Raw genomic sequence first — 25,494 nt, 5'->3', positions numbered from 1 at the left:
AAACAGTGAAATTGATGAAAAAGAAAAGGAACAAGAAAAAAAGAAAAGCAAGGATCGAGGTTAGGGTCCCGCGCCGCCTGCCCAAGCCACATCTGCAGATCGCTTCCCAACTAGGCTGTGATTCTTCCCGGCCCCTTTTTTTTGTTGATTTTGCTTGACACTTTGTAACCGGAACTCCGCGCCTCCTCTCAGCGGGTGCTTGCCTCTCGGCCCCGAATCTTCAATGTCGACCCTGTGCCTGCAACGATCACGCCTGCTGTTCAGTGTCGAGTGTCAAAGACTTGATTGCTCACTCGCCTCGTGGCTAGCCTTCATGACACTTCTGTCGAAACTTTAACCGGTTTGCTCGGCAACCTTGACTAGCGTTGCGCACAAAAGGCTTGTGAGTTCTGCGGGGGGTAAGGGGAGCCAAGCGCAAATGAAGGCACCAGATGAAACATGTGGTCGGGAATATTTTGCCAAGCTGTCAGTTGGCATGTCCGGTGGAATATTCCTCACGTTCCACAAAAGAAAAGAAAACAACACAACACGCGGATCCGGTTACACACTACTAGCTCCAACGGCTGCTCGGCTCAGCTAGATTGGATTGCAGAGCGAGGATGCATGGTGGCTTCTGTCGCTGCATCGAATCAAAAGTTCCTGCTCTCTCCCTCTCTTCCGTACCTTGCTTGGGCCGCTAGCTTAAGTGTGAGCACGCGATGCAGTCGGACCGGAAAGTACAGTAGGCTCGGCTTGGCTTCTAGACCGTTGACACGAACCCCGCCTCTTGCAATGCAGTGTTAAGCCTGCTGCCAAATGGCTCCCGCGCCAAGCTTTGCCATCTTTCACGACAGCTTGACATCGGCTCGACCAAAACAGAGCCCATGCTGCCGGCTGGACTCCTCTGCTATGCAGCGTCTTCCCGTCTGCTTTGATTGCATGCCAAGAACTCCGTGGACCATGTTGTGCGTCTCTAGCCGAAACATGGTCTCTTCGGCTTTGCCTGTCCCTCTCTCCATCGTGTGATCCGCGTCCCGACTCGAGCACATTCCCCTACCAGCTGATCACGCATCGCTGCACCAACACGCTCGTTGCCGACTCCGCACCAACGTTACACGCCGCTTGCTGCGGACCGGGGCGCGTGCTTGTCGGACTTACTCTGTTAGGCCGTCACCTCTTTCCCTGTATAATTAAAATTGAAACTGAGCTCGAGATGGCACGGACCGTTTGCAGCCGAGTCAAGCCTCCACTCGAACAGGGTTCAACGTCAATTTTCCTCATCTTCCGAACGACATCTTCTTCCAATACCCAGCCTCGACTTTACTCTCACAGACATGCTGCAGTGGTCACGCAGATACGATCATGTCGACAGGGTCCTCGACAAACCAGGTCCGTCCACCGACGATGCCTTCCAGGCCGGCGCAGCTGTCAAGAACTTTCTCCGCACCCAATCCAAGATCCTTGTCATCGGCGCTGGCGGTCTCGGTTGCGAGATCCTCTCCAATCTCGCGCTCAGCGGCTTTCACAACATCCACATCATCGACATGGACACAATAGACGTCTCCAATCTCAACCGACAGTTCCTCTTCCGCGAAAAGGATGTAGGCCGCTCCAAAGCACAAGTCGCAGCAGAGTTCGTCCAGCGCCGCGTACCAGGCGTCCAGATCACTCCGTACCACGGAAAGATTCAGGACAAGGACGAAGCATACTACAAGCAATTCAACATCATCATCTGCGGTCTAGACTCGGTAGAAGCACGCAGATGGATCAATGCTACGCTCGTCAACATGGTCGACGACGACGATCCCGATTCCCTCAAACCGCTCATCGATGGCGGAACCGAAGGCTTCAAAGGTCAAGCGCGCGTCATCCTCCCCACCATCACCTCGTGCTATGAATGCAGTCTCGACATGCTCAACAAACAAACCACCTATCCCATCTGTACCATCGCAAACACACCACGCTTACCCGAACACTGCATCGAATGGGCCAGCGTTCTCGAATGGCCCCGCGTCTTTGGAGACAAGAAGCTCGACAACGACAATCCGGATCACATCTCTTGGCTCTTCGATCAGGCATCCGCTCGAGCTGCTTCGTTCGGCATCACCGGAGTCACGTGGAACCTGACTCAAGGTGTGGTCAAAAACATCATTCCCGCCATCGCTTCCACCAACGCCATCATCGCTGCTGCTTGCGTCCTCGAAGCTTTCAAATTCGCGACCACCGCCGCACCTTTCCTCAACAACTACATGATGTTTACGGGAAACGACAGCGTGTACACGTACACGTTCGAGCACGAAAAGCGACCCGATTGTCCCGTTTGCGGTGGCGAGGCTCGTAACATGTCCTTCAGCTCAGAAGACACCGTAGAGAGGCTCATCGAACGGTTGGGCGAGATGGCCGATTTGCAGATCAAAAAGCCTTCGTTGTCGCTGGCTGGCAAGCCGCTCTACTTTCAAGCACCACCGCAGCTCGAACAGGCGACAAGGCCGAATTTGGAAAAGAAGCTCGTGGACGTGTGTAAGGAGGGAGACGAGATCACTGTTACTGATGCTAGGTTGCCGTTTACCTTGGGTATCATTGTCAACTTTGCGTGAATGTAATGCGAAGAGTGCAAGGTATTCACAGGCTGCTGTTGGGGAAGATTCTGGCGATTGCAGCGTCTGAGGTGGCCCTGAGGTGAAGACAGAAACAAAGCCAGTCAGTGTGATCCGAAAGAGCGTTGCCTTGGAATGCAGGGGACTTACGTTGCTCTCCCGTCGTGTTTGACACCTGGAGCCCAATCAATGGTCCACCTGCGAACTGATGGGAGCTGGTCGACTTTCGTCTCCATCTGGAACAGATGAGCGTGGTAGTTTCGAGCTCGTTCAAGTCGATGCGCTCCTAGAGACATTATGAACGTGTCGATCGGTGTCAGTACACCTCTCATTTCGATCTAAGCTCGAATTGAGGACGTACCTTGGGCCATGGCTTCCGGTCGATCGTCTCCGACACCGAGATCTGCTTCACCGTGGATCAGGTGGATGTACCGCTCACGAAGCATTCGAGCCAGGTAGAAGTGCGGGTCTTGACGTTCTTGGATGCCTGGATAGGAGGGGATCTTGGTGGAAAGTTCTTCAAAACCGTCTGATGACGTGCATACGACAGCAAGACATGTTCAGCCTACAGGACAGAACCGCGGCTCCTACACATGAATCCGACCCACCTACATTTATATACGTTCATACCAGGAGCATGCGGTCCAGATCGATCAGAATCGAAGTAGAGATAGCTGGCGGGGTTCATCACCACGAACCCTATGCTGACGCACTCTCTTTGGTGAGGTGATAGGGGTGGTGAGCCGAGGATCGAGTATCGATGCACGAGTTGCGCGCCCAAGCTGTGTCCGGCTGTTCGCACAAGTTCAACGTCAGTGTTTCTTCGTCGGAATCCAACACAGAAGACAAGGATGACATACATAAGACAATCCGTTTCAGCAGCGGATACGACCATCGATCGGCAAAGTGACACAGGATCCTGTCTAGAACTTCGAAGGACGATACACCCTCCGATGCTTTTGGAAGAACGGAGAGAGCTCCTTCTCCCCACTGATCTCAGACAGAAAGCATTGCGCTCGCATCAGCTCCGAATCAATGGCAGCTGAGGCATTTACCCGACAACACTTACACCATTCGCCTTCCAGACAAGCAATCCAGAAAAGCTCGAAGCTTGGATTTTCGCCTTGTCGAGACGGTTGAACTGTGTTTGCCGATCCGACGAGCTGTCAGTCACAGAACCGCGACTCAAGGAGGGGACTGCAGCATCGACTTACAAATTGAGGCGCGACGACGAGGGTACTGCCTGGCGGGTGTTGCACACGGGATCGTGCTGCAGCCATGTCGGCCCAAGCAGCTGATGCGTCCCTCTCTGACGTGATGAATAGTTCAGCGCCACGTACGATCAGCGCCGTATGCCTGCCGTTCCAAAAATTCTTCGACGCACTCACCTTTGCCACGCAAGTGTACAACCACTTGCTCGATCATAGCGCTACTACTCGGGTCGAGCCATTCGTCGACGCAGATTGGCAGTCCCAGCAGTACAGAAGTGCCCTGTGAGCGCCATTGAAGAATATCTGTTCTTGCGCCTTTGATGGAAATACCAACCAGAAAACAAACTCGTCAGTTCAGGAATCGACCTTTACCCAGCTGTTCGCTACACGATGTTCGCAGTGATCTCACCCTTTTCTACGCCGTTCCCGTCTTTCGAACGGATGAGGGACGACGACAGCGCAGGACCTGTCATGTCGAGCCGCAAGAAGGTGGAGGATTGCACGATCGGTTCAGGCGCACCTCCGACACAGATGGTCGTGGCGCGGATGGAAGGAGGTGTTACGGTGCAGCGGGTCCGTGCTTGATGTGCGTGTGAGTTTCCAACGCGCAACTTGACGGGCCTGCTTCATTTTGACATAGCAGGACCGCAAACTCCATTCTCTTCGTTCTTGCACAGTCAATACCTCGAAGCACAAACAGCAAAATTGGGTCGAATTCGAAGAAGGTGGATTGAGGACATCGAAGCCATCGAAATGCTGTTCGTCAGACATGCGATCAGAAGTGCGAGCCATTCAGCTTGGACTCGACAAACGTCGTGATCAGCGAGAACAGGTTGCCATCTGCGCCGGCAACCTCTTCGGCCGCTCTCAGCGCAGACACAAGGTCTCTGGAAAGACCCGAGTCGAGCTCTTGACGCGCCATGTGTTCCAACCTGGCCTGCTCTGCCTGTTCCTTCGACTTGCCAGCTGCCCAGATGGCTGCTTGACTCGCTGCAAGGCCCAAGGCCTGCTCCAGCGTTGCTGAGCATCGCGCCTTGTCGTCGGTCGTCAATTTCTGCTTATTGGTTCGAATGTAATCTGTCAAATGGCTGCCGAGATCCAGGAGCGTGCCCAGCGTGGCGATGCGCACAGTGCTCGTGCGTGTCGTAGGCCGCACGATTGCGCATCCGGAATCCGTCGAGGGCCAAGCATCTGAGCCACGACACAGGACCAGTGTGCAAGCGGTGTGATTCCACAGGCTCGCGATCAGTACCGACACGATCGTGCGAATTTTGGCCGCAGCCGCTGCTTGCACGGCGCCGGACTCGTCCGATGCTGCTGAGTCCAGACCAAGCAGGCTCGTGAGCTCATTGGGATGCTGCAACAGATGCACAAGAGGCTGCAAAGTCCGAGCCGAAGTCTCGGCGAGATGCTGCACAATCGAAGGGACTGCAGCATCACGGTCGGATCGGGCAGAGCGTTGGCGCGAGAAGTGATCGGCCTCGATCCGTGTCAAGCTGTACAGTAGACTCGAAATGAGCTCGATCTCTTCCAGCTGCTCCAGACTGACGACAGAGACTGCGCTTTTGGCTTCACCAAGGCGATCATTCGCCGAAGACGGGTGAACCACAGCGCCGGACATCGAGGATAGTCGCACGTGCAGCTCGTGCACGTTCATCGCCCGGTCGATCTGCTTATGGTAGACGCGGATGAAGCCAGAGACGTCGGTTTCGACGAATCTAGCACTGACGCCTCGCCAGTTCGGGTTGTCGGACCCCGCGCCGAGGTTGTCGATCAGATCGACGACGACACGCAGCATCAGCCTCCAGCACTCGTGAGATGGATTAGGGTCGCCAGAGAGCAACAGGGGCGATACTTTACCGTCCTCGAGGGAATCGGTGAGCATGTTGGACGCCAACGCATTGACTGCGCCCTGCAGAGCGACTTCTTCGCTCGAAGATGGCTGAGATGCGACGGCGACGAGCAGCGAAAGTAGAGGCTTCATGAAAGCGACATGGTGGGCGCTGTTGGGATTAGCGGGTGTGCCAGTACCGTTGGCGCTCTCTGGTCGCAGAACTGGTGCTCGTCCCAGAAGGCTGATGGTCGTCTGCAGCAGCTGCGTTTCTTGAACATGCGCCAACCATACCGCAATCTCGGCGCCGAGATCGCGTCTGATCGTCATTTCGAAGATGCTGACCAGAATGTCAAGGTCGTCTTCCAGCACCTGCAGGTCCATGTGGTATCGCTGGGGAGTCTGCAGTGTCCGCAATGCCGTTTCGATCTTGATACGTAGGGCATCTGTGACATGTCGGCAGAAAAGCTCGACGGAAACATGCAGCGCTTTATGACTCTCGATTGTCTTGTCGTTCGGACGCACCATCGCTCCCTCGGACGACAAAAGCGTTCGAATACGAGCGACGCACACTAGCACCATCTCAAAGACGTCGCGATGGAACTCGGGAGGCACAGCGGCTTTGAGACTGTCTTCGACGCGGAAGAAGGGGTGTGTCACAAGACGGCCGCAAAGTGTGGCAGCCTGGACGACCTGATCAGCCGTCGACGATTCTTTGCTGCCGCGATAACCCCATGCAAGCTCCATGAACTTGGTCAGAAGCGCAAGTCGGGTAGAGTGAACACCACGCATGAAGTCGCCTTCTCGGCCTTCGTCCGCAGCGAGCGTTGCGAGACGAGTCCACCCCGTGATGACGGCCGTTTCGAGCGCAGACGTGCTGTTTTTGCTGAGTGACTGCGCAACGATGCGGCCCATGCACATCTCGATGCACTGCGTCCATGCCTGAAGCACCGAGTTCTGCACATCGATGAGACTCCACTCCATGTTGATGGTATACACGGCAAGCAATCCTTCTTCGATCAGCGCTAGATCACCGCCGAACTCGCCGTCGAGCATGCGACCTTCTGCGTTGTTTCGGAAGGACGAGGCGCTGAAGTGGTAGTTGTCGCCATAGCGTTTGTCGAGGTCAAAATCGTCTTTGCGTGATGGATGGCGCACGGCCTCGAGCGGGATGGTCGGGAAGAGTTCCGCCAGCTTGCGCTCCAGGGTCACGCGCATCGAAGGATCGCATGGCATCGCGAAACTCTTCTCGACTGATGTGAGCAATCGATGCGAGGACGTCATAATGTCGACCAAAGCCTCGACACTGGCTTTGCTAGGTGAATCGCCCTTGGTCTGGTCCTTAAGGAAACCGCCCAACTGGATGTCGTGCTGGAGAAGCCGGAGGGAGCGCGCCTGGCACATTTTGCGGTAGCAGTAGGCAGATACCTCAAAGTCATTGGTGGCGTGTAAGGCGGACTCGGAATCGGCAAAGCCATCGGCAAGAGTCGAAGGAGGTTCGGACGCTTCACAGATCACGTCCGCCAAAGCACGGAAGAAGGCCGAGTTTGTACGAATCGTGTCGAATGCAGCAACGTGCTCCGAGGCGTGGATCCAAGCCACGTCGAGGAATCGCAGCACAGCCTCCAGCAGCTGCGGAACGCCGTTGTATGCGGCTTTCCAGGACAGGATGGCCTCGGAAGCAACATCGAGCGCGGTCTTTTCCAGTGCTCGGCCTGTGTTTGAGCTGGTCGACTCGCTAGCGCCAGCGCCTACCGCAGATGTAGACTTTTTGGAGGCTGAATCGCTCTCTGACCTGTTGAGTCGGATCTCTGTCGTCATGGCAAGGTGGCGTCCGGTCAACAGGAGCGTGCCCAGAGCTGGTTGTGTATCCACGATGGCCGCAAGCATTGTCCAGACCTGTACCTTGAGAGCAAAGTCCTGATTTGGGTTGGCAACCAGGTCAACCAAGCCAGAGAGCGTCGCTTCGAGCTCTTCAAGCGTGCCCATGTGTCCGATGAGTCCGGGAACCGATTTGCCTGCTGAGGCAAGGTCAGCGGCCGTCCTGAGCACCGAGGTGACAAGGTGAGCCGCCTCGGAGCTGACGGAAGTGGACGTGGGGAACAGCACATAGGCGAACGTAGCGCTGGCAAGCTCGACTCGATTTGACCTGCGTCCACTCACCAGTGAAGTCCGAGAGGCGACGATGGTATGATCGAAGAACAGACGTTCGAAGAGACCCATGTTGATCCGAGCGGACACAGCCTTTTTGGCCGTCTCCGCCGGCAGCGTCGAGAGATCGCGCAGAGCGTCCAGTGTGAGTTCGCGCCGGCGCGAGACGATGAGAGTTGCAAGGCGTAGAGCAGACAGGACCCAACCCTCGGCCAGGATCGCGTCAGTCTGCCTACCAGCCCTGCTGAGAGCATCGAGCAGCTGCTGGCCCGTGCCAATGCAAGTGATTATAGGCGCCAGCCCGTTGATGCTGGGATGGCTCACCAAGCTCCTTTCTGCGGCCTCGACAAGGGCGGCGGCTGGTCCGGCTTCGTCGACGAGGTCGGGTGTGGGCATGGGCGAGAGGCGCCAACTGCGCTCCTCGAGAGCCATGTGGAGGAGTCGAGTGCACTTGGTGCCGATTTCGAGTCTGTCTGCCAAACGGACGTATCGCCAGCTCTGATACTCGGGCCAGACGCATTCGAAGAGCCAAGTGTAGGCTCTGAGGAGCACGCTGGTCTTGATCTCCAGCGCGTCTGCGGAAGCGGTAGAATACGATCTGCGAAGCTCTGAGAAGAGCGAGATGTGGAAGTCGAGCAACGAGATGAGGCCGCCGTACGAGGCGCGTGCGGTCTCCTGGTTGAGAAGCGCCGACACTGAAGATGCACCAGCGCCAGCAGCGCCCTTGGAGAGGTACGGTATGGCGCCGGGGCTTCCGATGAGAGCGTTGGAAGATCGCACCTCCTGCCATACAGCGTCAGGATCGTAAGGCAGGAGCACCGTGAGCAATCGCAAGGCGGATCGAACGAGACGAATGTTGATGGGGGCCGCCACGAGTGAGTGGGACAGAAGGGTGACGGCAATGGAGGAGAGACTCTTTGCGTTCGCGAGCTCTTCCTTCTCCTTTTGGATTTGCTCGAGCTCCTCTGGTTCGTAATCGAGGGAAAGCTCGTCGGCGTTGATGTCGCGACCATCGAGATGGGCGAGCAGCGTCCATGCGAGATCTGCGCTAGCGGAAATGACGCTTGCGAAGAGGTCAAGCATGTCAGAAGCGAGCTCCTCCCACGGTTCATCGGCGGCGGCAGGGGCAAGCTGGGCAAAATTTACAGCCTGCATGTGATCGCGAAACGGATCGGCATCGTTGTGGCTGGTGTGGATCTCTGCGTAAGCCGGCGGGAAAGACGAGAGGACGTCGCGCATGAGCTTCCACGCGCTAATAGGGCGTGCAGGGCTCCACAGGACGATAACAGGCTCCTTTCCGAGCTCGGAGATGGTGGAGCCGGTCGTGCCGGGCGAGAGACGGATCTGCGTGCCTGGAATGCGCATGGTTCGCGTAATGCGATAGGTGACCGAAGTGTAGTCGCCACCTTCCATGGTCTCAAACGGCGCGTTGGGGGTGCTGGCCGCCATCGGAAGAACCTGAGCGAAGGTTGGAAGGTTGGCAAGGTAGTCAAAGACAGCGGCGCAGGCTCGCTCTTCAGCCTCTTGGCGGATGCGACCGTCGAGGAGAGAGGGCCAGATGGCTTGTGCGTCGACCCTGGCGTGTCCAGAGAGGGCTTTTGTGAGGAGGATCAACGGACGGAAGCTGATGGGCCATCTGCGTCTGGCGGTGTCCAAAGTGGTGCATCTTGACTCGTACCTGCTGTCGACTTGCCAGAACTGATCGCAGAGGGCCGCAACGCCATCGATGGCGGTCTGGCTCAGCTGAAGCGCGAGGCCGGAGCCAAAAGTGGCCTCCCAAAGAGCGACGAGAGCGCTGAAGTTGGGCAGGAATTCGGGCTTGACAAGCTCTGTGATGCTGAGCAAGAGACCCTTGAAGACGGCACGGTAGGCGAGAGCGGATGGGCCTGCGACAGCGGGAGTGCTTGCGCCGTTGCTGCTGGTTAGCAAGGGTGAGGCGAGCAAAGACATGAGTGTGTCGAACAATCGAAGCTCGGGAACGAAGGCAGCTTGGGCCAACCTTCTCCAGAGGGGCGGACCGCCATCGTCGGTCCTGATCACATTTGCAAGTTGAGCTGCAGAGTCGGCGACTGAACGGGAGGAGTCGAGTTCAGAGGCGTCGAAGAGGGCCGCTAAAGCATCTTCAAGACGGTGTAGAACGAGGGCCCAGGCGAGCAGGATAGGAGCCTGAAGGGGATCGGCTGAGGTATTGCTGAGAAGGTCGAGGGCCTCTTCGAGACTTTGCGGGTGTTTGAAGATGTGCGAGTCGGAAGCGTCTTCCAAGTCGATGCCGTCCATGACCTCTTCTAGCGAGAGCAACTCGACGGCGATGAGGACGAGCAGATGGCTGACGCATTCCAGCGTCTCTGTGGCTTCATTGTCGAAGAATCCCAAATTGGCCTGGCGACGACCGACTTCGGTGTGGTGGACGACTCGAAGGAGAGCAAGCAGAGAAGAGGGAGATGGAGAGAGCCTGCCGTAAAAGAGGAGAAAGACGATCTCGAGAAGGCCGAACTGCTCTCGCAAAATTTGCTTTGCCCAGAGGGAAGAGTAACGAGGCTGCTGACGTATGGATTCGGGTAAGGAGAGATCGACCAGAGTGGAGAAATGGCGGGTGCATTCGAGAGCAAAGGGTTCATCGGCGAACCGATCGAGGACCGAGTTGGCGAGGTCGATGTATTCGTGGTTGGGATCCTCTGTGATGCGGATCAATGACGAGATGGTGCGGAGGAGGTACATGCGCTCCTCAAAGTAGAAAATGTTGAAAGCGTCGAGCAGATCTGAATCGGAGTTTGCCGTGTGCGTGCTCTGTGCTGGTTTTGATCTTTGAGCCCTTGCTTTGACTGGAGTGGATGGAGCGAGCTGGAGATGTGAGCGGACGACGTCGTGTACACCCTCGGCGTGACGATGGTCGGAGGCGAGGAACGTCTGGAGAAGGACAAAGGCGTCCTGATGAGAGACGCGGTACTGTGCAGCGATGGCCTTGCAGAGTTGACGCGTCTGCTCCGTGAGATTGTGTGTAGATCCATCGGAAAGCTTGAGAGTGGCAGGCGGCGTAGCGTCGTTGTTGGAGGAGCCAAAGTCGGGAGCCGAGGGAATGGGAAACGGCTGAAGACAAGATCTGAGCTGATCTCGGCGCTTCTCGAGGATGGAATGGATGTGATGAGCGTCCCTTTGATGTCGCGCGAGCTCGAGGTGCTCGAAGATGTCCTGGTAGGAAATGAAGAGGTCGGATGAGGAGGCAGCGCCGGCTTTGGAAGTTGAAGCGTGGCTCGACGAAGGGCCTGCTTGGGCATCTGTCTGCACCATGGCGAGAACAGCGAGGAGTAGCAGAGGTCCTTCTCTCTCCGCCTCGTCCCTCTTCGCCGTATGATGGTGTCGGTGACAAGGTGTCGGTCAGCTCGTCCTGATGTTGGAGTGGTGATGGTGGTGTGTGCGAGTGTGCGAGTGTGTTGATTTCGAGTCGCGAAGGAAAAGCGTCCAAATTCTCAGCCTGTGCGTTGCCGATCAGCTCCACACCACAAATTCACAATCGGGACTTCGAATCGGTCCGATCTTCTAAAGCAAAATCTTACACAACTGAAACAAATCTGCGTCGAAAACAGAGAGACACCAAACAGTGGTGACGAAACCAAGCTGCAGCGTGGAGTTGGATGCGACTCCGCTCTCCCAAACTCGAACCGAATTTGGCGAGACTGTCTGCCCTTTGCCTGGCAACACATTCACACTGTCGCAATACATAGGATCAGAAGAGCGTAGCATCGCACAATGACATGGGGTCAAAGTGAGCGTGAATGATGCCATACAGTGTAGCTAGCTGCAAGCTGCAGGCTCGTTCATCCAAGCTCGTGCTTCCATCGTGTGTGTGTGTGTGTGTGTGTGTGTGTGTGTGTGTGTGTGTGTGTGTGTGTGTGCATTCACGGCAGAGCGGGCCAAGCAGTACAGGGCGACGCAGCAAAATGGCTTTTTAAGGGTCCGATGGAGCGGTTGGCTCGCTCGTCTGGGATGGGCGCGCGCGCGCAACTGCCTCTTTCGGCTGGCCCCTTTTGCGGCTCAGTTCGAGTCTAAGCGAGATCGGCCCATCAGCCAGAGCTTGCAGGCGGTCACTCTCACAGCAGACGGTCCCAGTGCCGCTACCGCTCACTTATCAGCCGTGGACTGTAGATAACGGCATCAACCCCCTGCGTGACAGTCGCACACAAGCGATGCGGGCAACTCGACAGAGGACCCTGATCCAGCAGCGATCATCACAGCGCCTCACTGCCCTGAGCTGTGCAACTTGGGCCCAGTCGGACGATCCGGCTCGCTGACGACGTCCCATCCGCTGTGCTCCTCCGCATCCTCGTCGCCTTCTCTTCCGCCTTATCTCCAACACGCGTCCATCATCTTGACCTTCATCACTACCACCACTGCATACATCGATCGACATCGGCTTCGTTCACTCTCGCATCAAGACTAGCTGAGGGATCGATTTCATCCCTCAGCCGATCCGCTTCTTTTCCCACCTCGCGCTCGTCAGCCAGACCGCGAGCTTACGCTTAATCTGACTGTCACTACTCGCAGACTTGGCAACGTCGATCGTTTCCCCGTCTGCATTTGGTTTCCGAACATTGCATACAACGCACCGGCGCCAACAGGTCCATCGCCGACTGCGTGCGTCATTCTTTTGTCGTCGTCGTTTTCGTTCTTATCATGGCGCGCTCAATCAACCAAGGCCACAAGCGCCTCTATGCGCTCGTCGCCCTCCTACCCTTTTGGCTCAGCTTTGCCGCTCTCGCCGTTTCTCCAGTCGTGAATGCTCACCTCGTCGACGGACTCGCTGCTCGTCCTCAGGATCCGTCTCGCAAATCGCTCGCTTGGGGCCCCGAACATGCCCACAAAGTCTTTGCCGGCCTCGACGCCAACAACGACGCTGCTCTCTCCAAGCGAAGCGTTGACTCATCCCGCAAGCATGCCTACGCAGCTGCTCTCCACTACGTCAACGCAGAGCAAGGTCCCAAGAACCCCTACTCGGTCGCCACCCGCCTCGCAAAGCACCTCCTCGGCTATACCGACGGCCTCGCTCCCTCGGGTCACGATTTCTACGTCCGTCCCGATTCTTACACCGATCCTTCAAGCGGCATCTCGCACTACTTTATTCGTCAGCTCGTCAATGGTCTAGAGGTCGCTGATGGTGACCTCAACATCAACATCTCGCCCGAGGGCAAGATCCTCTCGTTCGGCTCCACCCTCTTTGCCGGCCAGGCTCCTCCTCCCTTCACCAACCAGGGTGTCGCTGCCTCCGAAGCAGCTTCCGATGGTCAGATCGAGCACAGATGCGATCAGCTTCGCTCCAAGCTCGAATCTCTCCTCTTCCCTCGGGTTTCCCCCGCAGATTACGCCGAATCTCGCGGTGCCAGCAACGAAGCTTACGTCCGCGGCGGCGTCCACCAATTCGTCTTTGACAGTCTTTCCAGTCCCGCCCCCGAGCATGCTGCGCACCGTGCTGACGTAGATCCGGCCACCGTGCTGCCCCTTCAGGAGGAGCTCCACGAGCTCTGCAGCGTCCCCTCTGACGACTCCCTTCTCCAAGGTGCCGACCTCCACTCTCGCATCGCTGGCTCCTTCTCGCACGTCTACGCGAAGCGCGATGTCCACGGTCCCGAGACCATTGTCGACCCTCGTCTGGCTCTGGTCTACTTCCTCAAGCAGGCCACTCCCGACGAGGGCCTCGCAGCACGCCTCTCCGATCCGCGCGCCGCTGAGAGCGAGGCCGCTCAGATCTTCACCACATTCGAGCACAAACTCCAGCCCCACGCAGGAAAGACCGACTCGGGTGCTCAGGCGTCCCACACTCAGATCGAGTACCTCCACAACGTCCCCACTGCCAAGGGACCCGTGCCTGCTCAGCTCGCTTATGTGCAGTCCGAGGGTGAGGGTCTCAACCTCGTATGGAAGTTCCAGATCCCCCTGGAAGACAACGCCTACGAGGCCTACGCTGACGCCCACCGTCCCGGTAGTATCAGCACCGTCGTCGACTGGGTGCACAGCATGCCCCGTCCTCGCGCAAACAAGGCCGTCAAGCCTGCCAAGATTGCTTCGCTCGGTCGTCCCCAATTCGACGCTCCAGAGCTGCCCGAGCTTGGACGTCCCGACTTTTCCGGCTACGCCCCCGCCACGGCGTCCAAGCCCTCCATGGTCGATGCTCCGCTGCCCATGAGCCACGAGCCTATGTACCGTGTCTTCAAATGGGGTCTCAACGATCCCACTGAGGGAAAGCGATCCAACGAAAAGGGTGAGCGCTACGAAGAGGCTTCTCCCGTCGGCTGGCACACCGTGCCCGGCAAACAGTCGCCTTTCTCGCTGCTCGACGCCGACGACGCCCGCTCGGTCGTTGGCAACAACACCGTCTACACCGACACGCGAGGCAACAACGTTTTTGCTCAAGCTGACCCGACGGGCAGCGGCGAATGGAAGTCGAGCTCGCTCAAGCGCCCCAAGGGCCGCGTCAGCGATGACAAGACGACCGACATGATGTTCAACTACCCTTACAAGTGGCGCAAGTCGGAGAAGAAGCACTCGGAACTGCCTCCCGCTGACTACGTCGCTGCTGCTACGGTTCAGCTCTTTGTCACGATCAACGAGTACCACGACTTGCTCTACGCCTACGGCTTCGATGAGGCCTCGGGCAACTTCCAGGAGCACAACTTTGGCCGTGGCGGCGAAGCCAACGACGGCGTCATCGCTTTTGCCCAGGACGGTGCTGGCACAGACAACGCCGACTTTATGACGCCTCCCGATGGCCAGCGCGGCAGGATGCGCATGTATGTGTGGGACCAATCGACGCCGTACCGCGATGGCGACTTTGAGGCCGGCATCGTCATTCACGAGTACAGCCACGGTCTGTCGACGCGTCTGACGGGAGGACCTGCCAACAGCGGCTGCCTCGGATGGGGCGAGTCGGGAGGTATGGGTGAAGGATGGGGTGACGCACTGGCCTCGATCATCCGTCGAACCGGAGCTGCGCCGCACGACTGGCCTATGGGATCGTGGGCTTCGAACCGCGCCAAGGGCATTCGAAACTATCCTTACTCGACCAACAAGACGATCAACCCAGAGACCTACTCGTACCTGGACCACGCCGGATACTGGGGCGTGCACGCGATCGGCGAGGTGTGGGCCACCATGTTAAACGAGGTGGAGGAAGCGCTGGTGCTTGAGCACGGCTTCACCAAGCAACTGTTCCCTCCTGCCACCAACGCGACCGCCGAGGAGCAACGAGCCTTTTTCCTCGACGAAGGCGAGGCGGCTTCGCTGGGTAAGCACCGAGTGAGCAAGCGACGTGTGCCTCGACACGGCAACTCGCTGTTGGTGCAGCTCATCTTGGACGGCATGAAGCTTCAACCGTGCCGTCCGAGCTTCTTTGATGCACGCGATGCGATCGTGCAGGCGGACAAGCATCTGACGGGTGGACAGAACAAGTGTCTGCTCTGGAAGGCGTTTGCCAAGCGCGGTCTAGGCGCCGATGCCAGCGTGATCGGGCGCACGCCTTGGGGTGGAGGAAAGCGTTCGGATGGCTACGCCGTGCCGAGCGACTGCAAGTCTACCTCGGAGTAGAGTACTAGGTCAGTCTGCACGCCCAATCCGTCTCGCACCCCGCTCCTAGTCGTCGTCCCGCTTCATGATCGCCATTAGTTTCTCGTTCCGTTCGCACGCAAGATCCCAAGTAGAACCATCGTCCATCAGTAAACCATCGTCCATCAGTTTTCAGCCTTGTCTCCCCGCTACTCGTCCGCACTTCCATAAGATCCCGCATCGTCCCGACCCATGTTTCAGCTGCCGTTTTTCATTTTATGTTTCCGACTCTTTCGCTTGACAATTCACGATCAGAACCAAACACGTCCGAACGACTCGTATGTCTGTGCCAACGACGACGTGCTGTTTGTGCTTGCGGGTGATTGATCGAGTGTAGAGTATCGCGCAGGTGCGGGGATGACACGCTTGGCCCCGTTGGCGAGAAGAGGGCTTGGGCGGGACTGCCGGCGTGGCCAGAAGGTGCTGGCGATGGTGGAAATGCCAAGATTCTTAGCTTGAGCAGCTCAAAATCGCAACAACGTTACGGTTGAATCGAGAAAGGCCGCCGTCGTTCCTGAGCCAAGCCTCAGAGGCCAATTTTTGCGTCGCTCCCACGCGGTTGCTGTAATCTGTAGCACTGCACAGTATGCAGGCTCAGCTGATAACTAAATTCAATCGGCTACGGTGCTGCCTCTTACTGGGATTCGAATTCAGTCCCGCTTTTGCCAATGAATATTTGCGCCGGCGATTCGCGGTAAGCAGCAGCAGCAGCGACGGCACAGTGCGTTGGCGCGCAGATTTCTGCAGCAAACCCGCTGCAGTCGTACTGACCGTTGCTTTTTGCATTTGCGGAGAATAATGCGCCACTCTACTGCCACCACCATCACCTTGCCCATCTTGCACGTCTCCCACCCCGTACCAACCACCATCGCGCGCATTTACAAATCAGACTCTCTCATATCGCCGACGTCGGCGTCACTTTGCCAAAGTACGCTCCTCTCTCGAGCTCTCTCAAGCATGAACGAGACCAGCGGAGTATACGGCGCACCAGGCGGTGGATCGTCCACTCCGACCAGCTCGGTAGCAGCACATTCGAGCGTACCCGCTCAGTATTCGTCATCCATCTCCAACGACTCAGACGACTCCAATGGCGTAGCATCAACTGCTTCTATGACGCCCGATGTCGTCGCAAATCCGTGGAACACTTCACTGCTTTGGTCGTCTGGCATCGTTGACAACAGAGATCCACGCTCCTCCTTCTGGCCAGCTTCCAATTGGCATAACATCAGCGTCCCACAGAACGTCGACACTGCTCCCATCGGCTATTACTACTCTTCATCAACAGCAGGCGACTCGGTCAACTTCTACTTTACCGGCCATGGTCTCTCCGTGCTTGACTATCGTGGACCCACGCGAGGCAAGTACAACGTCACCATCGACAACGTGACATCCGTCATCGTCGATGCCTACTCAAATGTAGATGAGCTCGCCAAATCGTCTGGCACCGAGCTACCGCCTGCCATCTGGACCTCCGAGACCTTCGAAGAAGGTACTCACTACGTCGTGATGAGCAACCTCAACAATATCACAGACATGAACTTCTGGGGTGTCGTCATCAACCCAAACAATTACAGGCCTGGAAAGTCGTTCAAGGCACCCGCTTCCAACACAAAAGTCATCGTGATCGCTTCCACCGTCACTGCAGTGGTCATGATCGGCATTTTCCTCCTGGTCGGCTCACTCGTGTACTACTACAAGCTCCTCCGTCCACGACGCCTACTCCAGCAACAGCTGGACCTCGAACGCAAGGAAGCCTTGCTGCCTCCCAGCTCATCCTCAACTAATCTTGATGTGCCAGCTTCACCCACGTCATCACGCTTGCGACTCGACACCAACTTCCTTGCCAGCCAGGGTGACCTTGGCAGAGTACCAAGCAGGGTCACTGCCACAACGAACGAGTCTCAGTACTGGGTTCGTTCCGAGACCGAGTTGGCTCACTTCCAAGAAACCAGACAGTCGAGCAGAACGCCCGCCCTTTTTCAAGAGATTCGTCTCGAGTCCGCTCAAGACTCTCCGCTATACTCTCCCGTAGATTGTAGCCCGGTCTGCGAGATGGGCATGGGCTCCACCATCTACTCGACCGAATTCGGTCGGCCGCTTTCGCCTCTATCTCCAACCAATCCCGCGTATGCCACCGCCCAGACACCGGCATACCAGCTTCCCTTCTCGCAATCAAGACCTGTGCCGAACACATGCGAGACTACGAACCAGCCGCCGTCCCATCAGCATTTGGGCTCGCTCAATCTCAACTCGTCGGCCAACAGCCCCACCGTTCCTGGTGAACATGCCAGCCTGAGCCACTCGCATCATCATCGTGCCGCTTCTGTACCAATGGCCTATACATCCAGAGATCCGTCCGCGCCGGCAACCGTAACCGATCTTGTGAGGACAGGCTCGCGACGTCCATTGCCAACACCCCCGACAACAGTCTCGCCCATCAGTCCAATGACCACCTTCCCGCCCTCAGCCCAGCCGTCAATAGTAGCAACCGCAACTCCACCTTCATCCGTCTCGGTCGGTCGCAGTGCGTCCCAGCGCTATCGCGTCGAACAAGACGCGTGCTCCTTCCGTCTTTCCGACGATGGCATCTTCGATGACCACACTGGCGAGGCCTTGCTGCCTCCACCGTATGCGCCCAGAGACATGGGCCGCCGTTTTGCTTAGCATTCCCCCACAGCATGTATTGTATTTTTATTCACTGTATACCAATCTGCTTGGCCTCTCGACAGGGACATGGCCGCGATCCGTCTGTTCTGGCCCAAGTCCGCTTGACGAATCCGCGACATGGACTCCGTTCGATGAGTGACCGTCCCGTCGTGAGCTGTGGCATCTCTCAGAGATTCTGGCATCACCATGCCTCCGTGCACCTGTCATGATGCCCCCCTACCAAACCTGGTTCGGGTTCGCATTAGAGTTGTTGCGTTAGGAAAGCGTCGAAAGGGTGAACGCGAGAGGAAACCGGGCCTCTCTCTGCGATTTTTTTTTCCTCATGGAAACCGGAATCTGGCGAAGCAAACAAATAATGCTATTATTAACTTCACGACCAAGATAGAGGCTATCTGGCGTTGATGCTCACATCTTAATACTTCCGCGCCAAAAAATGCTCGTGCGCGACAATTCTGTGTTCTCGACAAAATCAACCAACGTGGTGTCCGGTGGTGACTGGTGAATGAATCAATCAATATCTTTCGTGAGACTTCTTTCACTTTCAACTTATTTTTCCATCTAGTACCTTTTTCATCTTTATTCTTGCTTGTAATTGACCTGGGTAATTTTTACGTGACCCCACGGTCTAATGTGAGGAGAGATGATGAACCAAAGTACCAAAAACGCTTCGGCTTTGCTGACGCGTGTCACTTTTGCCAAGTTAAATTTCTAGCATGATGCTTGCAAGTTACGCATGTGGCCTATTTTGTTTAGCGCTAATCGCAGATATTGTCTTGATCTTGTCAAAGTTTAGTTTTCGTGATCAACTTCTTTTGCCAGGTGATGTTGAAAAACATTGTCATTGTGAGTCATTGCAATTTTGCCTGTGTGTTTTGGTACATATGACCTCTACGTAGTCGTCAATGCAATTTTTGTGCTTGAAATCGAGTCTCTTTATTGACAAATTGTCATCGCGAGTGACTGTCAAGAGAAATCATACCGCGCATACGTAAGATGCTTTAGCCGCGTCAGACTGTAAGATTTGCAGGCAAACAAAATGCATTTACACGGACAGGAACCGTCACTAAGTTTAGCGACATGAAGAGCAGACAACAAATCTCGCGATTCGCTTTTGACCGCTAAGAAGACAATTTCCTGCCAATTGCAAGTTGCACTTAAATTCCATCTTTGTAATTGATTGCGCTTTACGACATGGACGTTACTCATGACTCTTAATCAATTTATCCCTTTCCCGGGTATAATTGTCAGCCAAAACTGTATGACCAAACAGAACCCCGAGCCGGAGCATATTTGCCGGCGATGCTATACATATGCACTAATTAGAAGCTCAAAACAATCTTTACATTTCAAGAAAAAACTTGGATGGACTTTGTTGCGACTGACAATAACGCAAGGTCAGCAAATCCGATCTCTGAAAAGGGTGCTGCTGATTTGTCAGCATTACGCGTCGACGCAGTCCTTCGCAAGTTCAGGGTCCTTGGGTCACCAGGTGGAGCTGCCGTCTTCGCAGACGTTCGCCAGCTTGGAGTCTCCCTCTCACCACCATCATAGGTCCGACCACCCATCTCAACGTTCGCCTGAAGGCAAAGTTGACGATGGCCAAGAAGAAGAGAAAAGCGCCGCAGCTCGAGGCGTGGTGCTGGTACTGCGAGTAAGTCGACCGTCTTGTCAGATCTTGCTCGACCGTGTTGTTCACTGACTATAACCCTTGCCATCTGACATCTGTGATGATCTCGGTTGCAGTCGAGAATTCGAGGACGAGAAGGGTGAGACTCGTTGCTGCTTATTTCCGCTTTGCTCTGCTCGCTCGCTGACCCTGTCGCACCGCCGTGCCTTCACACAGTCCTTCTACAGCATCAAAAGTCTAAGCACTACAGATGCCCACAATGCCCCCGAAGGCTCAACACCGCCGGGGGCCTCTCAGTACATCTCACCCAAGTGCACAAAGCGGAGCCGGATAAGTGAGTCACACTGCGGGAGGAGGCTCTTCCATGAATCACGTGAGGATTGCTGACATTCTGCTCACTGCTTGGTCTCACAGGATCGAGAATACACTGCCTGGTCGAGATTCGTTCGAAATCGAGATCTATGGTATGGCAGGAATCCCCGAGGAGGACTTGGCAGAATGGAAGGCACGTCGCGCGGCGCAAAAGGCAGACGGAAGCTTGCCAACTCAGAACAAACGCCCACGAATCGAGAAGCTGGTGCTATCGAAGGAACAACTGCGAATCCAATTAGAGGCCCACAAGGCGCTCATGAGCGGGAAGGCGCCTGCTCCTGGTATGATGCCAGGAATGCTAGGTGGCTTCGGAGCAGCAGGCCCGTACTCAGTACCACCCCCAGCGCTACCACCAGGCTTCGGCGTGCCACCGCCAAACTTTGCGAGACCACCTCCGAGGCAGCCACCGCCCGGATACGGCCCGGCGCCACAAGGACCACCACCAGGCGGCATCACAGGTCACAACTCCGTTTCCATCGAAGCGACGGGACCACAACCGAAAGGAGACGGACGAGAATCTCACAAGGTGAGGGCCGCGGACCTCTTCTAAGCTCAGACAGCAGTTCAAAAGCGCAAACAGAGACGCTTTGTCGGACTGTAATACCATCAATACGTTTTGGTCGACCGAGGGCAGGGGCAGACACCAGAATCTCAAGATGGTTCGAGATGAGGATCGACAGACATGCCAAGATTAAATGGTTGTCAGACTTGCCAACCTGCGCAGCGTGCTGCCGGTCACACTCGCACAGGGAGGTGAGACACGCGATCAGACGCACGAGTGCGACAACGGGATCAATGCTATGACGATGGTATTGGATGTGCTAGATCAGTCTCTGAGGAGCCGTGCCTTGTCGCGGAAGGAAGAGGTCGTAGAAGACGAAGCCGCGTCTGCAACGGCGTTCCAAGTGGACGACGCTTTTGTAAGTGATTTCGCGGGTCCGCGGGAATAAGAGAGGGTACTCAGGATGACCAATGCGACGCCTGCGGCGAACGGAGCGGTGAATGGGAAGTTGAAAAATGCGACGCTGAAGCCAAAGCTGAGAACGATACTGAAGCTGACAGCGAAGCCCTTCAAGATGTTGTCTGCATGTTTGATGACCATGGCGACGGCTAAGCCACCTGTGACTTGCAGCGCTACGGTGGCCCAGGCGCTGACGCCGAAATGCAGGAAAGGCGACTGTACGCCGTGGCGAGCCATCTCGAGGAGGACGGGGAGCGCTGCAGGGAGCAAAGACCAGCCGGAAAGCTGGACGTTTCTGGCCCAAAGGTTGGCGCTCGATGTCTTGAGGACCATTTCGAAGTAGACGCCTGCGAGGCCTGATGTGAAGCATGCAGCAATGACGGCGAGAAATCCCTGGATGGGCTGCATCGGCTTGTCGGCTCTGGCGCTCTCCTCCATGCTCATGGATATACGTGAGCCATCAAAGGAAGGCGATGATGGGGGCAAGTTGTCGTAGTCCTTCTTTTCGGAGCCAGAGAGGAAGGAGCCGATGCTAGGTAGGCGTTCTGGAGGTGGTGCGCGATGCGAATCGAATGGAGGAGGGGGTGGAGGAGGGGGCAGATCGGCCGTAGGACCGGCTGAGACATGGCCGTAGCCGTGAGAGTGGACTTCAAAGGGAACGAGACCAGAGACGGATTTGCTCTGAATTTGGACGATGGCGACGCCTATGGCCAGCATGCCAAGCGAGATCCACTGCCACATGCCGATCTTTTTGCGAAGGAGGACGATGCTGAAGAAGGCGGTGGTGAGGATCTTCATCTGGTAGGCGCAGATGAAGACGGGCGGTTCCAGGTTGGAGACAGCAATGTACTGAAGATTGTTCTGGAGGACATAGAGGAAAGCGGGAATGGAGAGCCTCCAATAGTCTTCGGCTACGACCTCATCCAATACGAGTTTAAGCCTGGAGCTGGGAGTAAGTGCGGGTGAAGCGCCGTCGGATCCGAGTGGCTGTATTGCGTCGTGCTCCGGAGTGGAGTATTTACGTTTGGAGGAAGCTGACGTCTTGATCGAACCTGACGGGAGGGGGAGCGAGTCGGTCCGGTTGGGTATAGAGACGGCGGCAATGGCGAATGATATGGTGCATTTGAGCAGCTCCGTGAGGAGAACAGCGGTGGGAAAGAAGTAGGCTTTTCCGGCTGGGGCAGATACGCGGCTGTGGTGCATCACGACGCCGAGAGCTGTGTTTTGGATGGTGAGCACAGCAAGCGAGACCTGCTTGAGAGGCAGGCCAAAGAACGTGTTGACCATGGCGAGACAATCGCTGAATTCGCACGACCGCGGGCGAATCACAAGGTCGGCGTGCGAGATAGCTGCAAGGCAAGAGTCAAGACATGCGGAACCTGCCGATCACGCCGAGTTGGAGCTAGGAGCAGGGACGAGGGTAGCGATGTCGATGAGTGCGGAAATGAAAGTGGGCGAATGTCTCGCTTGCAATGAGCAGCAGCAGCGGGCTTGTCGGCTGCTCCGTCGATCACGTTCTGCAGGGTGCGACTGGATAGATAGCGCTTTCAGAGGATCGTGAGTGAGAGGCGTCGATGGTGGTAAGCAGGCGAATGTTGTCGGATTTGCCAGGACCGCTGAACGGCAAAAACGATCTGGGTTGGAAGGATTGTGACTATGATGCGTGTCGGAGAGTAAAGCGTTGCCGAAAAAGAAGTCACCCTCGCACCTGCCGCAAGTTCACACCTTTGGCCCTGTCGCGTCGATTTTGACCCTGTTGTTCTCTCCACGCATACACAGCGCAATACTTTCCGCACAAATCACATTTCACGCACGCACGCTTGCCGTCGCTCAGCATGAGGCGCGAACGTCGGTACCCGGGCCTGAGGTCAAGACTCAGTGTGGCTGTGACGGGTTCAGTCTTGCCCTTTTGACATGCAGCTGCGCTCAGAGAGGGTTCAACTTTGTAGCTCATCGACAGCACATTGGGTTCGCGGCGCCGCCAAACTCAGGGTCTGGTCTGTTAATTTTGCGTCCCACAGCGGTGGGAGCGAGGGTCACATTTTGCACTCTTCTCCCACGTTTCTGGTCCGTGTGGAATTTCGGCCCTCAACCTCCACTTTTTCCGATTCAAGGTTCGCTGCTACTGTGCAGCGCGAGCGCAGAACACGCTAGGACAGCGCGCGTGCTGGCGTCATTTCTAGTGTCGGCCATTGCGATCCCCCGCACCTCACCACAGGGAGGCCGGGCGGAACATCACCATGTTGTGTGTGACGAGCGTAGAAACAATGGCCTCAGGCTCTTACCATCATCTTCAACTCTGGTCTCAAGGCCGATCGTCAGGTTGGTCGCTGTGTTTCGGCAGCCTCACAGCAAAGAAGACCGTCCATCCTCTGTAAAAGTTGCTTGGCACCCCGGTTCTCGCGCCGTGTCCAGTGCACCAACTCCAGCATGGCACCCAAGTCGTCCTCCTCAGCAGCATCGGCTGCCAATCATAGCCAGGACAGCGAGCGGCAGCCTCTGCTAGGTCCAGCGTCGGCTGCATCCGACTATAGCGCTATTCCTCACGAGTCGGCGCCGCCCGCACCCCGATCGAGGGGATCGCCATACTTGACGCTATTCCTGCGATTCTACTTTGCTGTGGGCGTGCTGCTCTTGCTGCCCGTCACAATCCTGCTCATTTTGCTCATCATCAACCTCTTCGAGCCCATTCCGCTGCTCCTCCCGCCTCATCGCTCGCCAGCGGTGTTGCCGCTATGGTTCGGCCTCATCTCGGTATCCATGCTAGGTCCTGGCCTGCTCTTCTTCGAGCTGGCAACCCACGCCACCAATGTTTTCCATCTCTTCGTCCTTTGCTGCACAGTCCTCGACGTCGTGCTGCTCCTCGCCGTGCCCGAGTTCCGCATCACCCACTCCTACCTGGGCTTCACTTCGGTCGGCCTCTGCTTCCTCTCCACGCTCTGGGCGTTCCTCTCCTCGCACCATCTTCAAAAAACAAGGATCCCTTTCACCATCAATCCAGATGTGGGCGCGCCCATCGTCACCGAGGTTCCCCTCGCTCGAGCTCAGGCAAAGTGGAAGAGGCGTTTCAAGCTGATCTGGGCCGTGCTTGGCTGCCTGGCTGTCGCTCTCGCATCCGCTTTAGTCACCTTTGACTTGGTGCTCGACGCCGCCGACTCTGGCTTCAGGCCGCTCGGAAACCTCACCATGGTACATCCTACCTCACTCACAAAGCAAACGGTATACCCGCAAGACCCCGCCGACGTCAATCCGTACCCTGTCTCCTTCCGCCTTCATCTCGCCTGCGAATCCGCTCCCGCTCGCTCAGGCACCTCCAAGTCCCCCAACTCGTCGACTATCGCGCCCACCGCTCTGGTAATGTCGGAGCGTGGCGTATCTGGCGTCGTCGCCGCACAATTCCTTCGGGAGATGGTGGCCAGATCCAATTCGAATCTTGGCGGAGGGGACGACGACGGCCACCTCGCTCTCACTCGCGTGTGCTTTTGGGATCGCATCGGCTACGGACATTCAGATTTCGTCTATCAGCCAACGTCGGTGCGATTGCAAACCGAGGCACTTTACCATGCCCTCCGCAAGCACGACCAGATCGACCTCGACACTGCGTCCAAACGATCGACACTCAAGAAGAAGAAGGGCGATGGCGAATCGCTCGGCAAGTTCATGCTTGTTTCCACAGGTTATGGTAACCTTTTCGCGCACGACTTTGCTGTCGAGCACCCCGAGCTCGTCCACTCGTTCCTCCACATAGATGCAGAGACTCCGGCGTCATGGTACACCAACGTTGTCTCACGCGATTCGGAAGCACGTGCTGGCTATCTCGCCAAACGTCACGGACCGTTTGGCTCCCTTTTCTACGATCTTCTGCCTGCTCTTGCAGAGCCAACCGGAATCACACGCATCATCGGAATGCTCAAGGGAAAGACAGTCGTCGACCGCATTCTGGCTCCAGGACAGCGAGCACGCGCCGCACGTCAGCACGACATGGGTGGCGGAGGCTGGCGAATCTACGGCGCTGGAGGCGCCAACCCCCGGCTGCTCATGTCGTCCTGGCTGGAGCGTTTAGACGCAAATCTCGGAACTTTCAGCCCCAACTATGCTCGTCTCAGCAAATCAACCTCCGACTACCAGTCTCTCCTGACCAAACGGCCTGTTGCGGTGCTGTCCAGCTTCTGGAGAATACATGCCGATGTCGACGGCTGGGGCGAGCAGCAGCGCGAGTCGTTGGTGGCACCAGCCAAGAATAGCTCGACCTTGATCGGCTGGTGGCGCGTAGGAGATCGTAAAAAGAGATCGGGCGGTGGAGACGAAGGCGGTCCCGCCGGAATCTGCTCGACAAAGATGGGCGTCATCTTTTGCGAAGAGGCTGTTCGCAAATTGATCGCTGCCGGTCAAATGTGGAATTCGACAGCTGTATGAAAAGACATTGGATCGCTTCCTCGGAGGCTCTCTGGCAAGACCCTTTTCACATGTAACTTACCACTGTCCAGGAATCTCAGCTTCGACGG

General features: G+C 56.5%; 8 protein-coding genes across 8 annotated transcripts; 5 read left to right on the top strand and 3 right to left on the bottom strand.

The window, feature by feature from the left end:
- Nucleotides 1-1,313: 1,313 nt before the first annotated feature.
- Nucleotides 1,314-2,576, top strand: PHSY_001870 (hypothetical protein; the record flags this gene model as incomplete). Its single annotated transcript, XM_012332496.1, has 1 exon — nucleotides 1,314-2,576. The coding sequence occupies one exon, from the start codon at nucleotides 1,314-1,316 to the stop codon at nucleotides 2,574-2,576; it is 1,263 nt and encodes a 420-aa protein (XP_012187886.1).
- Nucleotides 2,577-2,601: 25 nt separating this feature from the next.
- Nucleotides 2,602-4,260, bottom strand: PHSY_001869 (hypothetical protein; the record flags this gene model as incomplete). Its single annotated transcript, XM_012332495.1, has 6 exons — nucleotides 2,602-2,653; nucleotides 2,727-2,862; nucleotides 2,938-3,063; nucleotides 3,290-3,571; nucleotides 3,965-4,102; nucleotides 4,197-4,260. 6 exons carry the CDS (start codon nucleotides 4,258-4,260, stop codon nucleotides 2,602-2,604), a joined length of 798 nt encoding a protein of 265 aa, XP_012187885.1.
- A 302-nt stretch (nucleotides 4,261-4,562) lies between these two features.
- Nucleotides 4,563-11,057, bottom strand: PHSY_001868 (hypothetical protein; the record flags this gene model as incomplete). Its single annotated transcript, XM_012332494.1, has 1 exon — nucleotides 4,563-11,057. The coding sequence occupies one exon, from the start codon at nucleotides 11,055-11,057 to the stop codon at nucleotides 4,563-4,565; it is 6,495 nt and encodes a 2,164-aa protein (XP_012187884.1).
- Nucleotides 11,058-12,440: 1,383 nt separating this feature from the next.
- PHSY_001867 (extracellular elastinolytic metalloproteinase) lies at nucleotides 12,441-15,344 on the top strand (the record flags this gene model as incomplete). The annotated part of the gene is made up of 1 exon (XM_012332493.1): nucleotides 12,441-15,344. The coding sequence occupies one exon, from the start codon at nucleotides 12,441-12,443 to the stop codon at nucleotides 15,342-15,344; it is 2,904 nt and encodes a 967-aa protein (XP_012187883.1).
- Nucleotides 15,345-16,319: 975 nt separating this feature from the next.
- On the top strand, nucleotides 16,320-18,026 carry PHSY_001866 (hypothetical protein; the record flags this gene model as incomplete). The annotated part of the gene is made up of 1 exon (XM_012332492.1): nucleotides 16,320-18,026. The coding sequence occupies one exon, from the start codon at nucleotides 16,320-16,322 to the stop codon at nucleotides 18,024-18,026; it is 1,707 nt and encodes a 568-aa protein (XP_012187882.1).
- A 436-nt stretch (nucleotides 18,027-18,462) lies between these two features.
- PHSY_001865 (hypothetical protein) lies at nucleotides 18,463-20,578 on the top strand (the record flags this gene model as incomplete). Its single annotated transcript, XM_012332491.1, has 4 exons — nucleotides 18,463-18,527; nucleotides 19,449-19,680; nucleotides 19,773-19,795; nucleotides 20,071-20,578. 4 exons carry the CDS (start codon nucleotides 18,463-18,465, stop codon nucleotides 20,576-20,578), a joined length of 828 nt encoding a protein of 275 aa, XP_012187881.1.
- Nucleotides 20,579-20,854: 276 nt separating this feature from the next.
- Nucleotides 20,855-22,276, bottom strand: PHSY_001864 (hypothetical protein; the record flags this gene model as incomplete). The annotated part of the gene is made up of 1 exon (XM_012332490.1): nucleotides 20,855-22,276. One exon carries the CDS (start codon nucleotides 22,274-22,276, stop codon nucleotides 20,855-20,857), a length of 1,422 nt encoding a protein of 473 aa, XP_012187880.1.
- A 1,143-nt stretch (nucleotides 22,277-23,419) lies between these two features.
- Nucleotides 23,420-25,405, top strand: PHSY_001863 (potential vacuolar protein; the record flags this gene model as incomplete). The annotated part of the gene is made up of 1 exon (XM_012332489.1): nucleotides 23,420-25,405. One exon carries the CDS (start codon nucleotides 23,420-23,422, stop codon nucleotides 25,403-25,405), a length of 1,986 nt encoding a protein of 661 aa, XP_012187879.1.
- Between the last annotated feature and the right edge of the window lie 89 nt (nucleotides 25,406-25,494).

This window comes from Pseudozyma hubeiensis (assembly GCF_000403515.1).
Source record: "Pseudozyma hubeiensis SY62 DNA, scaffold: PHS20, whole genome shotgun sequence".
NCBI classification, from domain to species: domain Eukaryota; kingdom Fungi; phylum Basidiomycota; class Ustilaginomycetes; order Ustilaginales; family Ustilaginaceae; genus Pseudozyma; species Pseudozyma hubeiensis.
The sequence above is the reverse complement of the archived record's forward strand: the minus strand, read 5'-3'. Positions and strand labels throughout refer to the sequence as shown.